We start from the raw sequence: 15,065 nt of genomic DNA, 5'->3' as shown, positions 1-15,065 counted from the left end.
AAGAGGAAAGAACTGGTAACAATAATCCCATTTAACATACTTTCTAAACAATCCTGAAAGGTAGGCATTTATAGGCTCTACTCTTTCTTGACAGCTGAGGAAATTGTGCCTGCAGAATTTGTCCTTCATGCAGGTCAGACAGACAGTATGTTGCTCTAGCAGAAATAGAATTCAAATCTTCCGACTTCTATAGTTTCTACAGAGATGTAGTTTGCTGACATGTAACTAGCATGCATCTTTAATAATCACATCTCTTAATTATGCTCCCTTACAGGTATCAGTTCCCTCCAACAAAGGCCAGACCCAACACTGTCTCATCTGTCAGCATGATCATAGTGACTATCATTTATTTGGGACCTTCTGCAGTGTTTTTACAAGATATTTTTACTATTACTATGCTAATAAATTATTTATGGTGGAAAACCTGAATCAGAAAACTCTGGCTACTTGAAAACAGACTTTATTAAAAACACCTCCTTTCCCCTCCAACATGTACCCTCCTCCCAAGGCACACACAGTTTCTTTGTCTACTCTGAGCCTTAAAGATTGCACAGAGTCGGTGGGGCAATGTTGATGGCTGCAGAGGAAGGGGTGTGGAAGAATCAAGGACTCAAGTGGAAGCTAATACTGAGCATGCAGATTTTACTCTGCTGGGGCCACTCTTTGCAATCTAATTGACAAATGGAACAGACTGTAAAGCATCATAACTGGAAGTCATGAAGAACAAGAAGATACCCTGACTGTCAGCAGCTTCCCGTAGGTATTCACCTACACATTGGACAAATAGTTATCTAAGGCCTACTCTAGGCCTTGCAAGGTGCTGGAGCTGGGATACCCCCAAAACAAGACGGTTGATCTCTCCTGAAGATTACAATCTGCAGAGAGTGGCAGCTTGTTACCAAAAAGCAAACAGGATAATTTCAGATTGTACTGTGGATTGTGAAGAAACTAGCCTTGTGACCCTGAGTAAGTCCCTGGTTTAACCCTTCTCAGGGGCCCTCGGTGCCCTCATCTGGAAAACCATAGCTGCCACACTGGGCCCCCCTTCCGCCTGCCACCTCCGCCGCGGTTTCAAGGATTAGGTCAATAAACTGAGGTCTGTGAGGGCCTCGGACTCCCGGGCATCGCCTCCTCACTGTGGACTTTTACCGAACTTCCTTTAGTCCCCATCAGTCAGGAGGAGGCGCGTTCTGGGCCCCCTCCCTAAACGCTCACCAAAACTAAACCAAAACTCCTGGCTTGATTATTTCCCCAGGAGAGCCTAATAGCCCAGAGGATGCCGAACAGCAGGAAGGGGAAAGGGGCTTCGCGGTTCTTCGTAATAAAATCCTATTCCCCGGCGCCCTAGACCCGGGCCAGGCGCCAGCGCTGCTCGCTTAGGGTGCCCAGAGTGGGGTGGAGGGCTGTCCCTGCTCTCCGCTCCCACCGCGCGGGGACCAGCTGCCGCCTGGCCTCCTTCTCCTTCCTTTGCCACCTCGGAGACAAGCCTGACAGCAGACTCTTTAACAGTTCTGGTGCAGGGTGAGGTGGGGGGCTGTCCACCCGCCCCACTGCCGCCTCGCGGTGGGTCCCCTCCTTCGCCCAAGAGCGGGTCTAGGCAGCGAGAGAGGCCAAGGAGGCTGCGCCCTCCTACCCGGCTCCGGGCCGCCCTGTGCCGGGCCTCGGCTCCTGCAGGGGTGCTCTGGATCGCGGGGCTCGATCGTGACAGCTCGGGGTTGGGAAGGGCGCCGTCCTTTCTTCCCACCCCCCGCCCCGCAGCGATCCAGACGCCACTCGGGCCTCCCCCTCCCTGCACCTCGCCAGGCCGGGAGCTGCAGGAGGACGGGGCGCAGTTTCCCGAGTGCCCGGCCTCGCTCTCGCGGCTGTAGAAGCTGCGCCCTGGGGGCGGGGTGGGAGCGCAGAAGGGCCAGAGGCGAAGGGGCAGTGGGAGCCCCAGCCCCGCGGCGCGGGTTCAAGTTTCCACCAGCGAGCGGTTGTGCAACAGCCAAAAGAGCAGGAGCCGAGGGCGCCTCGGAAAACAAGCCGAGCCTATAAACAAAGCCACGTGGCCTCCGGGCTGGGGGGGCCGGGCTAAGAGCAGGCGCCTCTTCCGGCAACAAAGAGCCGCGGCCAGCGGCCCGGGATAAATACGGCGGCCGGGACAGCGGCGCAGCACTCCAGGGAGCCCCGCGCGCCCGGCGACCCTCCACAGCGCCCCCCGCGAGCGCAGGTACCCCGCTCCGCACCCCCGATCCCGCAGCCCTCCACTCGGGCTCCCTGCAGCCGCTCCCTCACCGGCCCCGGCACCCCGAGCATCCGCCCAGGGCGGCGCGTCCCCAAGGCCGCCGGGCCAGTCCCATCCATCAGTCCGTCGCGTCCATCCGTCGCGTCCGTTGGCAGTGCCATGCCATTCCTGGGGCAGGACTGGCGGTCCCCCGGGCAGAGCTGGGTGAAGACGGCCGATGGCTGGAAGCGCTTCCTGGATGAGAAGAGCGGCAGCTTCGTGAGCGACCTCAGCAGGTGAGGGGATCGCCACTAATTTCAGCTGCGCAGAACTGACCCGGCTGGTCTCCGGGCGCGGGTCGGGTGACTGGGACGCAGGCCGGGCTGGAACAGGGTGAGGAGGGCGCCCCTGACCAGAAGGATGGAAGTGAATTGCCCGGGTTTCTGCAGAGGTCGCCAGAGCACGGGATTCGGGGTATTTGGTTTCTCTTATGGTTCAAGGTCAGCGTCTCCAAGTGGGCACGACTCTTTACAGAACCCCGTGTCCCTCTGAGAACCTGACGACAAACGCGGATCTAGTCCCCAAACGCTAAAACTTAAACACACAACTTCAGGGGTCCCCTGCCTTAAAGGACACCGGTGTCAGCGCGGTTTGCGGGTCGGGGCGCCAGCGAGTGGGCTGCACAGCTTTCACCCTGGGGTGGCGGGGCTCCGAGCACAAGCCTGGAGACGGGATTGCACACGGGTCCCGTCCGGAGCACCTCCAGGCTCTTCCCACGCACACGCGACCACAGAGTGGGCAGAGAGGATGAGTAACCAGGAAGGGACGGCCAGATGGTCCCTGGGGCACCAGCGCTTGCGGGCGGACTTGCGGAGCCATGGTAAGGACTCAGAGAGACGGAGCTGCGGAGGAGGGAAGGGAGGCGGGGTGTAGATCCCACAAGCCTTCTATTCTACTTCTGGGAGGACAGCGTCTTTGCACCTGTTTCCTCGGTGGCCCTTTCGGTCAGTTTTCTTTGTATAGTGAGTGCGCCCCCATTTCAAGTGATGCCTACCACCTGCAGAAAGCCCACCTGGCTTGGGTGAGCCTCTGGACTCAGGTTCCACCTGAGCTCTGTCCATCTGGTGCAAAATCCGAGGTCCACCGTGCCTGATGCTCCGCTTCGTTAATAACACAGGGAAGCAGCGACGAATGAGTTAGGTGGTCTGGAGTCCCTCAGTCATGATCTCCACAGATGGCTTCCGGATCGCTGCCATTTGTCCCAGGGGGGATCAGTGCAGACCGCTTACCCTTGGGTGCCTTTATCCCGGGCCTTTGCTGAAAACCACTGCTCCACACCCCCAGCCCTTAAATTGACTTCAGTGGAGAGTTCTGTACCTGGGCCAGCTTCCCACTCAGATTTACCAGTGGTTGTTTGGCTGAGCCCCTGGCACTCAATTTCACGAAAACTATCAAGGAAAAATCGTTATTGCCACGTCCTGACCTCCAGAGCCCCACACCTGTTTGTGATTTGTAAAGCATCACCTTTTGTCTTCCAATGGGAAAAAAATGTTTAATCTTGTGGGTCTGCCAGGAGAGACAAGAGCACATTGACCTTTATGTTAAAGACACTTGGAAGAAGTCCCTGGGGAGTTCGGGGAGCACTATAAAGAAATCTTATTTTTGGAAAACCAGATAATTTACCGGAAAATAAAAAGACCAACTGCTGTCACTAGACTCTTTTAAGGGACTCTAGTTACCAATTAGGCCTAAATTATTCTCCCTAGACTAAAAGCTTCTTTTTATTTTAGTAGAGTAGGAACTTCCTTCCTTCCTTCCTCCTCATTCCTAAGAAATGAGGATCTAATATTTTAGTGCTTTATTTTTGTGTAACAGTTTGGATTCTTTCTAGGGAGGTGCAGTCATGATCTGCTGAGCTGTGTCACAGAGGCCCACCCAGATACAAGTGTAGGATGCTCCTCAGTGGGAAACAGGCCATTGGGTTCAACAGGAGAGGTTCAAAGTGCAGAGCCTCTGGTTCGCATAAACATTCACACTGCATCTGCTCCAGGAGATAGCGGGTATCACTCCTGTTTCCAAGTAAATAGTGGTGCCTCTCCCTCCACAGTAGGGGAGACCTGGAGAAGGTTTTACCTTACCGCAAAAGTTTAACCCAGGCTGGAGTCAGGTAGCTTCCCACCCCTCTCTCCTTCTTCAACCTCCTTTCTTGCCTCCATTTTCATACCAGCATCATCACAAAGGGTGATCGATCTAGTGACCACCTGTGGCTCTTTGATGAGTCATTTAGGAATCATTTGGTAGCTCCTAGCAAAGCAGCTGGCTGTTTGTTTGCAGAGTGTTTTTTTCCCCAGCAATTGTAAACAATCCCTTCCCTACTTAGCATGAGAAGTCTGCCAACTTCTTAAAAGCAGTTGGCCTTCTGAGACCTGGGTTTGTAGTCTCGAATATCCCCACTGTTTTCAGTCTTGGTGATGTTTCGCTGTGATGTCAGGTTTGGGCTGAGTGCCTGCCTACTCAGGTGAAGTTGAATGCCTCCCCTGTTAGAAGCAAACAAGGCAGACCCTTTTGAAAGGGGGGGAGGGGCGGGTTGTAAAACAGAGGCCTGCAGGGGTCTCATGCACTTACTCTGATTCCACCTACCATTCTGTGAGCTGCCTGACCAGGAGAGAGGGATGAGGGTACACTTGGTGTACTGCAGCCTGGGGACAGTGTTTTTGTGCTGACCACAGTTTGTCTGCCTAGCGCACCTTCTCTGGACTCTGCTGGCCATTCTCTCTGTGGTCCAGGGCCCTGTCCACCTCCAGCAGCAGAATGTTACAAAACCCCATCACAGCTCAGTGCCCTGAACTGAGATCATGGGAGGATTTCAGATGAGCTTCAAGCAGGGCCCCTTGTGAAAAAGTTGAAGCTACGTAAGATGGAAGAGGAATGCCAAGTGTTACATTTGAGGAAAGAGTTCGGCATGAATTGGAGCGATCCAAGCATGCCTCAAGGAAGTGATGGTTGAGCCACCTCGTGGGCAGTCTTCCTCACCAACAACCCCCAACCCCGCCCCAGCCCACCTCCAGGATGAGTAATCTAAGCTCCCTGAGCCTGGGCCACTCTTCTGCAAGCCTGCAGTTGAAAACTCCAATGTTGCTTTCCAGTACAGCTAAGGCTGAACCAGGAAGCAGGAAGTTTACTTCAGTGCCCTGGATGAGTTAGTGAATAAGCAAATAAAAATAATAGTTAAGATTTTATGAGTGCTTACTGTGTGCAAGGCACTGTTCTAAGAGCTACATACACTAGGCTGTTTGTTTTGCCAGAACAATCTGGTTACTAGCCATGTGAGCTTGACAAATTAGGTATGTATTGGAGCAAATTAGCATAGAAACTCATTGGCCTTAATCTACAACTAAGCCCTTTGGGGTAGGCCACAGCTTTCTTAAATGGCCTGTTATAACAAATGAAATGAGAAATAGGGCTTTTTTTTTTTCCTCCCCTCCCTTTATCTCTGCTGCCAAATGGGCTTATTTTGAAATCTTTCACTTTTTCTAAAGTTGTCTTTAGGTATCTTCGTACGCGTGTGATGACAGTATAGGGCTGGACAAGGTCTTTTTTCTTATTCTAGGTTTATGCCTATAAAAATCAAGATTAGTAAGAACTGACTATAATATAGCAACTTTCTGGTTATTATTGAATTTAATGAAGAAAGCAGCCTCTTTAAATGGTTTTGCTTATTTGAAAAAAAAATGTTGTGGTTCCTAAATGGTGGTGGCTTTTCTTGTGCAAAATTTCAGTTGTAATTTTCCATTGGCTTTGCATTTCCTTGAAATGGACATAACTGAACTCTCAAAATAGCCTCTAACTGAAATATATTATTGCTTAAAAGAAAACATATAAGCAGGCAACACAAACAAACCCCATATCCCTTCCTTCCAGGCCCTACCTCTGAAGTCCAAAACCTATTGTCTAAGTGGAAAGTGCAGGGTTTCTCTTTGGTTAAAGCTTTTCTACATTCTTCAGTGGGAGAGCATCATCAATTATGTCAAATTCTTCTTAAACTAGCTTTGGAAATGAGTCACTTGGGCTTAAAGCAGGTTATTGTTGTTTCTGTGAGGAAAGCAAGTGCTCAAATTCCTTTGAGGAATGTTTTCAATTAGAAAAGAATAAGATGAAATATAAATATTTAACATTGCTAAGGAATGGTCACAATCTATGGCCCAGGCTCCAAAAATGTTCTGCTAAACCTTAAATGTGTGATTGAGAATCAGGCAGCTTCATTTTATGGTTCTCTCTATGTGGAACTCAGGCTGTAGGCTTTTGTTCATGGTGCATGTGCGAGTTTCCTTTAAAAATAAGGCTTCGTGTGGTATTTTTCCACAAAATGGCCTAACTTTGTTTTCTAAAGCTGTTCTCAGCTTTGGTACATCATGGACCAATCAAGTGACTTTCCATCTTTCTCCCTTCTCCTCAGCATTGATTGAAATTTCTTAACTCAGCTCTAAGGGCTCAGAGTTCTGCTGTCCCTTTCTCCTGCACCTCTTTTCCTGCTGACCTTGGTGCAAGTCAACTAACTGACTGGTCGGTGGTTTTGTGCCTCTACAGCTGTGCAAGCAGACAGACACACACTCGCGTGTGACACAAAGCTGGACCCAAAACATTCACCCTGGGCTCACGTAAGAAAGTGCCTCTAAGACAGCGCATTTCCGCAGTAATCGCTCTGAAACCTAAAAATATCCTGTTTCCCTCAATGAAAAGGAGAAGGCTAATGATATTAAGAAACTCAGTAAATGGTATTAAGCATGGCCTTCTGAGGGAAGATTAACAAATGACTGATTATCTATCAAGCCTATCCCTATGGGTCCAGAAACACTGAGTATATTGTTGGTAATGTCACGTGTAAGCATGTTAGTAAGATACTTATTGTACTTATTGAAGTGCTACTGGAGAGACCATTGTAGCAACAGGATAATGGAAGTTGTTTCAACCCCTCTTTTCTCTTTTACATAATATCCACACAATGGAGAAGTGCAGGTGTACCTCATCTTATCCAACAGATGTAGGTCCAAAAAAGATATAAATTAAATCATATTTTAAATTCAGCAGAAGAACTCAGAAAATTAAAGGCCTCTAATATATGGCTGATGTAAGGGGAAACAAACCCTAATTGATGTTTTACTGGTTGGCATGATAAATCCTGCCTGGCGCATGCATACCCCACGGGGGTTGGGGGGATCAGGGAACGTATCTTCTCACTGTACCTCAGTATTTCTCCTGCATTCCTTCTGTGGAAGCTCTTCAGAGATTTACTCTGAAATCCCATTGCATAATAGAATAGAACTCAGTCAGCCCCACAAATGACAGCTCAGCTCAGCTTACTGAAGGAAATATGCCCCTGACCCAAGTTGAACCTACACATCTTTAGTGACCTGTGAATTGGCCAGTTCTGTCTTTTCAGCTCTTATAAATGTATGAGTTGTAAATACAGCTTGTTTCATTTAGGACTCAAGGTCTTCACCTCACAGCATGATGCCTAGTGTTAGTCAAGGAATTATATAAAACCTAAACAACTAGTACTATAAACTAAACATCTCCTAGAAATGCAGTCTGTAAGTCAGATTTTTGTAAATGTTTTAAAGACACAAGGGGAGCATGCTAGTTAAAAGCAGCTTGGGTACACTTTAAATAGGTGAATTGTATGGTATGTGAATTATATCTCCGTAAAGCGGTTTTTTTAAAAAGCAGCTTGGGGTGGATATTTTTGCAAAATGAAAGTATTGTGTATTATAGTGATACCAGTAACCATTCCTCTCCCTCCCTCCCTCCCCATCCATTCATCATTTTTGCTTAAAGTAATGTTGTTGTACCCTGCGTGGCTCCTAAAGAGTGCAGGGCTGTGTGTCAAATACAATGGCAGACACTGTTGGGAATTCAAAAGAAGCAGAAGCCCCCGTCCCTGCCTTCCACAGAGATGTGACACTATTTCATCCCCGAAGAGGGAAGACTGGGCCCGTACAGACTTCTTTTGAGTGATTATTTTATTGTTTTGTTTGAGGAGCATGTATGTTTGTGTTTTATAACGCAGTAAGCTATTTATAGAAACAGCTCATGTTAAAGTATAGCTGTTACAGCTCATCCCCTCTTGTCTGTTATTCCTAGTTACTGCAGCAAGGAAGTATACAATAAGGAGAATCTTTTCAACAGCCTGAACTATGATGTTGCAGCCAAGAAGAGAAAGAAGGACATGCTGAATAGCAAAACCAAAACTCAATGTAAGCCGTTTGTTGTGAACTTGAGAAGAAAGCTGTTCGAAGATCATTATGATTGGGTTTTGGCAGGGGAACAAATCACACCTCATATGTTTGGCATCCGCTTTCATGTTGACTGTGTCATTCACAGAGGTTACCCGGATCTTTGCACTCAGAAACCTGGTTGTGCATTTTATGAGTGAGATTAATGTATTCTTTACAGTCGTGTTTATAAGTCAGTTGCTAGTTGGGGTGTTTTTTCCCTGCTTGTCACTTATATTTGACATAGTTAATTTAGTTATTATTCAGTGGTATGGTCAGCTGAACCGGTTCCAGTGGGTGCTCTCGTTTAGAACTGTGTTTGGAGGCTTTGAACATAGATTTGTTTCTCCCTCTTCCCTTGTATAAATACTAGTAACGTTTCTAGATGCTGGATGTAAGTATGAACAGAGAGTATAAAGTTCTATTAATAAGCAGGAATTACAGATCTTTAGTTTATTCCATCTGTACTGCATGGTTTCTTCATATTATCTGTTTTATTTCTACTTTTTACGGCCTTGTTTAACTTGTAAGCTTGGCATTTAACACAAACTCGCACTTGGGTATTAGATTTTTTTCTTTAGTTTGGAGCTCTGGTATACTCGATCTGAGTATCAAAGACTTGAAGTGCTTCTGACAAAGTAAATTACAACTCCAGTATTCATACGCTGCAGAAGTTAGGCATTTGCCTCCCCTTAGATTGTCAGTAGAGTCTTTGTACTTTTTTGTCAAAACTTTTTTACACTTTGGATTAAATGAAAACGAAACAAGTTTAAAATCTTGGGCGTGTTATAAATTTTAAAGCTGTGGGGTTTGGGGTTGTTTTTATTTTGTCTTTGTAGATTTCCACCAAGAAAAATGGATCTATGTTCACAAAGGAAGTACTAAAGAGGTGAGCACCCATCTGTTTATTAAGGAGTATGCTTAGCTTTATGCCTCCCCTGACAGGGTAGGGGCGAGACTGGGAAACTACTTCACATCATGACTGTCTTCTTGGATGTGGGTGGTGGAGGCCTGCAGCCCACTACCTAGCCAGCCATCAGAGTTTGGGGCTACAGAGAGAGATGCAAAAGTCACTAGGTGGGCTCCCCAATCATTCAGTGAGATGATGTATGTAGAAATGCTTTATAAAGATAAATATTCCCATCTCAAACACACTATTATAAAGCTCTAGCCTTTCCCTCAGGACAGTGCCTCCCTTTTGTTCTAAGATCTCTTTTAGACTTCAACTCAATTCATTTTAGCCCTGGAAGGGTTAATCACTAAATACAGGAGAAGTTTTCGTGCCCACCCAGTGTGAGGCTGCACGAGCTAGATGCAGAAGAGAAAAAGACACAGTAATATCTAAATTGCATGGCACTTTGTAAAACCCTTTTATGTACATTTTCCCGCTGCACAGGCATTTGCTCAGATAACTAGGATACAGGCAGTATGACAGATTGATAGAATTTCTATTGCTGTCAGGGACCTTGGAGAACATCTAGTTCGCTCTGTGACTTGAGGCCCTGAGAGGGCCAGGGATACACCCGAGACCACCCAGGTACTAGAAGCAGAGCTGGGACTGTGAGTCAGGGCTCTCTACACCCAGTGCCTTGTGTGTTCACAGAGAAAAGACCACAACTTCTTTGGCTTCTTCATGAAGCCTTAAAAATGCTTCTGATGATCACAGAGAGAAAAGCACCAGAGATGTGGCAGACAGAGTTGACACACATGGGGCTAATTCTTCCCCCAGGAGTATGTTACAGTGACCAACACACATCACATACCCAGCTCCCAACCCTTCCTTGACAGGCAAGTACAAGTGCGTGCAGAGAACAAGGGCCCAAATGGTACACGTCACGACTTTAGTCACTGACTAAAGCAGCTGCCGGCTGTACTGCCCATCTTTGTGGCTCATGGTGGGGCAGGGCACCAGGGGCCCAGGGCCCCAGAAAGGGCTGATCACGGCACAGGAAAGCAGCAGATGGCCATAGGTTACCTAACATAGCCACCAAGCTTGTCAGCAGAGTCCAGGCAGATTTTTCTGGAAAATGACCTCTGCACCCCCTGTTTTCACATTCAGCGCCATGGATATTGCACTTTGGGGGAAGCCTTCAACAGGCTGGACTTCTCGACTGCCATTCTGGATTCCAGAAGATTTAACTACGTCGTACGGGTAAGTCTCTGTAGATTATCCAGACTCCCAAGATGAATTGTCTTTTCGGGTTGTCTTGAAGTAGTTCCCCCCCGCACCAACCAAAAAAACAAACAAACAAAAACCCAACTTTTTAGGACCCTGGGGATTTTAAGGAAAGCAGAAAATGGATTCCTTAACTCCCCCCTCCCCCAATGTACTTCAGGTTCCTATATGGATACTGAGATCCACATAGGATGGATCCATCCATATGGATGTCCCTGAGATTGGCCCCCTCAGACAGGGGCCGCCGTAATACCTCACGTGAGCCACAGTGCAGGCAGCACAGGCTGTGGCAGTAAGATCAGCAACAGAGAATTCAGAAAGCAAGTTGTAAAGCACCTTGGCTTGTTTTAAAAACTTTGTGCACCTCTGGTTGTTCTCACTTCCTTCTTGCCCGGCTTTAGCTGACTCTAGGTGACCCTAAGGCATTCTTGGTTTAAGCCTCAAAGCTGTATGAGTTCAAAGCACCCCAGAACTTCTTCCTCCTGACTCCCTTCCCCGACCCCCATGTAGTAATAATATTCAGTCCCAGGTTCACTTAAAGCTTGAAACTACCTGTTTGGCTCAGTTGCTTCCCATTTTAAACCCTATGTTGGAAAAAAATAATTTTTTAATGAGCTTTAGCAAAATATTAATGATGAAGGTAGTAAAGCAAGGAAGTCTAACCATGACCTTCAAGTCACTGATTCTTTTTAAGTTGGCTGGTGGCTGTTTTTCCCCCTAAGCTCCCTTGTATGTTTCTGTCAGTGGTTCCACCTGGGGGGGTAGCAGCTGTTTGGGTTTTAGGATCAGAAGTAGGAGGGAATTTACCCGCTGGGGGTGTTAGTTGGTTGGGTTTTTATTTTCTTTTTCCTGGGTCGTGCTTCTCGGTGCCGTGTCATTGAGTCAGATGATTGCAAAGGCTCAGCCAGAGCGATGACATTCAAGCCCCCGTGAGGCCTGGATCATTCACCTGTCATCTGGGCAGATGCAGGGCTGGCCGTCCCAGCTGACCTGATAAAAAACCCAGGCCTCTTGTAGGTTAGAATCTCTGAGCTGAGCCCATGACCAGACCTGTCTAGTCTTCAGCTGAGCCCTTATTCCAGTCCAAAAGGGATGAAAATAAGAGACCTTCTTGATGAAATGTTCATGTCATTTCATCAAGACTCTGCCGCTTCTGGGAGGTCACTGTGGCCGGCAACCCAGTGCAGGCTGGTTGGACTCAAGCCCGGGAAGATCTGGAAACTTGTTGCTAAGACTATGAATAGTTTCCATCCTCTAGGTGTTAGAGGAAGACACCCAGATCTGATGTCTTGATTCCAAACTGGTCAGCATTTGGTCAGTTTTAAGACGGTTCTCCTTCCTACCTGTTCTCCTTCTCACAAGAAATAAAGCAAAGGAACAAGGATTCAAACAGTGAAAATCTGTTTCATGCAATTATGTGCACTAACACCTTTTAGCCTTCCATTAACCCTGTGAAGTGTAGGTACTTTTATCATCGCTGTTTACATAAACAGAGGTACAGTGAGGTAAAAATGACCTGTCCAAGGTCACGAGGCTACAGAAGGGAAGAAATCCGGATCTGAAACCTGGGCAGTCTAAAGTCCACACTCCTTAGCTGCTACAATGAGTTCCATATAAGCAGAGGATTGAAAGTAAAATGGCCTGAGGTCAGATCCCAGCTCCACGGCTTTCACGCTGTTTCAGCCTCTCCAACACTCACGTTCCCGGGTGTAAGGAGAGCTTAGAATAACCTAACGTCACAGGGTATCTGTGAAACTCAGTAACATATATGGAAATACTCTGCAGGCCAGAATATGTTATTCAAAGTCAGCTACTAATACTTAGTATTACCTACTTATCAAAATTATTGTTTATTCTCCCTGAAAAGTCTTTTCAATTTGGTTGATAAAAATGTTTTTCTACTTAAAAAAAAGAAAAATTACTTGGGGAATCATGCCCTTTGCCCTTGATTAAAACTCAGCATAGAGGACTTGTGTCTGACAGTATCGGATTGTAAAATACATCCTGAGCACATTCTCCTAACCTTTAAGTTAAAGAAACTACTGAATGCTTTCAGTTATTAGGTTCAGAAAGAGGGGGGAATATTTCCATTCTGGAAAGAACAATCTTTTTTTCCCCTTCACTGTTAAGAGGCCTCTGTAATTTGAGAAATGTCATTTTTATAAAGAGCTTAAAACATTTTAATGATAGGCACCACGTTTTGAGGGTTTTCTTCTAAGGAACTTAAGACACTTCTCAAATATTCTTCTTATCCTTAAACCAACTTTGCAAAGTAGCTCGCCAGTATGTTATCCTCATCTTACTACTTCAGCTTAATGGTTTTTTAATACTACAATGATTCCTCAGTCCCAGTAAGAAACCGAACCAACTTTGAAGCCTTAAAATCTGTTTAACCTCTTTAAAGACAAAGTACATTTTTTAAAAAGGTGTCATGTTCATGCTAGCTGTCAATGTTAATGAAAGAGACATGTAGAGGGAATAAAAGGCATAGCCAGCATTCCTATCTCAACGTTATGATGTTTTATCAGCATGAAAATTTTGTGGAATTTTTGGAATCAAAATTTGAATATAAATTGGAGAGGTTTTTATACAGCATTTGTACCTTTTTTTAATTGGCTTCAGGCTACACTCATTGCCTCTACCTGCTTCTCTACACACTTCCAATGGCTTAAACACAGTTTTAAGTGGGTTTTAAAGATGATTTTAAATCTTTAAAAGCAGTAACTTATGAAAGGCCATTTTTAAAGAATGGGTTTACACCATGCCTCAAGACCAGCACATTTTGGAAAGTCCCCTGGGGAGCCAGCGAGTATTCCAGGGGCTGGGCCAGTGGTGGGGTTAGAACCGTAACCGCAAGAAAGCAAGTACTGACTAACCCACCCAGGGCACAGAGAGGCCAGCGGAGAGAGTGGGTCTCCAGTAAACACATCAGAATCACATCTGCACATTAGAATCACCTGTGAAGCTTGCTCCTCTAAGGAAGCCCACCTCGAGAGCACCCGAGTTCATTAGTTGAAGGTGGTGCCCAGGCACTGCTGCTTAAATTTATCCACCAGGTGATCCCAGTGTGTTTTCAAGTTTGTAAACCAGCTCAGAAACTACTTGGGAGCCCAAATGTTATATTTTGCATAATGAGTTTTTAAACAAGACACACCGAGGCACAGGTGCAAGAGGGGGCTTTAACGCTTTAATGCCAGAAGGCTCTTTGATCTGGTCCTCCCAGCTCTGTGTAGATGCTGTAACTGTAGATGCTGTAACTGGTAACTGTAGATGCTGTCTTCAGACCAGGAAGAGCCTTGAATAGCGGTTTCCTGACCTGAATGAAGTGACCCCTGCGTGCATCAGATCAGGAAGGACAAACAGAAGTTTGCAACCCCACTCTCTCTGTCCCTCTGCAGCAAAGAAGAACATCCACAACCTAAACCAGTAGTGCACATTTTTATTTTTTTCTGCATTACCACCCTAAGTCCATTTGAATGTTTCCAGCAAGTTACTGCATTCCTACCGCCCCTAAAAGTCTTTTCCAAAAACATGTTTTAGTTTAAGTTGACTGGTGGTTTGGCAACTGAAAGGCTGAAATATGGCACGATGACTCAAATTCAAACCCAATGCCTTAAATTAAGGGCGTGCTGTTGCCAAGCCCCTGGCGGGTTGTGATGTGTATGGGCAGCCTGGCCCCTTCACCAGGTCCCTCTGCTGCAGTGACCTTGGATTAATGTGGTGCTGCACGGCCTTCCTCTGATGGAAGGCGGCCCCTGCCACCTCGGTCTTAAAACTGGTGGGTATCTTTTTCCATTGAGACAAAGAAGCTGCGGTGGAGGGAAGGCGGCCAGCCATTCCAATGGCAACAAAATCAAAAGAACAGGGTGCAAGCCCATTTGAAAGTGATTGGCAGAAATGGTTGGGAATTGTGAGAATTCACTGCGGGGTATTAACAGTGAGGGCCCTGAGCAGGTCCCTAAAATGAATGCTGATTAGGCTGCTAATGATTTTACCAAAGAAATGCTGCAGCCCTTGGAATTCCGAGCCTTCTCAGTCACACTAAGCCTTTAGGCAAGCAGCAGATCCTGCAATTTCTGGGTGCCCACAGAAGTGGGGGACACTCACAGACCTTGAGGGTATGACCACAGGATTGGGGGAGTGCATGCAGAAGTAGGGGGTACCCCAAAAAATGGAGGAAGGCTGAGCGACCAGAATAGTGGTATTTTCGACCATGGACACCTGACAGTACATTAATAATTTAAGCATGTATTCTCAATTTATGTATATTCATAAATTCATTTGTAAATCATATACCTATAAAAGGTGCTAATAATGGTACCTACCCCATCGTGTTGCTATAGAATTAAACTGAGTTTAAACACATGAAATGCTTTTAGACAGTGCCTGGTATATGGTGAGCATCAGTTGTTGC

General features: G+C 46.6%; 1 protein-coding gene across 2 annotated transcripts in view; it reads left to right on the top strand.

Moving 5' to 3' along the window:
• Positions 1-2,383: 2,383 nt before the first annotated feature.
• Positions 2,384-15,065, top strand: part of FBXO32 (F-box protein 32) — a gene marked incomplete at its 5' end in the record, with an annotated part of 28,264 nt that continues 15,582 nt past the window's right edge. For both annotated transcript variants that reach the window (XM_079722592.1, XM_079722591.1), the window contains 4 exons: positions 2,384-2,499; positions 8,345-8,457; positions 9,315-9,364; positions 10,535-10,627. In XM_079722592.1, the coding sequence (XP_079578718.1) occupies positions 2,384-2,499; positions 8,345-8,457; positions 9,315-9,364; positions 10,535-10,627 (372 nt within the window). The remainder of the gene's footprint in view (positions 2,500-8,344; positions 8,458-9,314; positions 9,365-10,534; positions 10,628-15,065) is intronic.

Source organism: Hyperoodon ampullatus, assembly GCF_949752795.1.
Source record: "Hyperoodon ampullatus genome assembly, chromosome: 17".
NCBI classification, from domain to species: Eukaryota; Metazoa; Chordata; class Mammalia; order Artiodactyla; family Ziphiidae; genus Hyperoodon; species Hyperoodon ampullatus.
The sequence above is the reverse complement of the archived record's forward strand: the minus strand, read 5'-3'. Positions and strand labels throughout refer to the sequence as shown.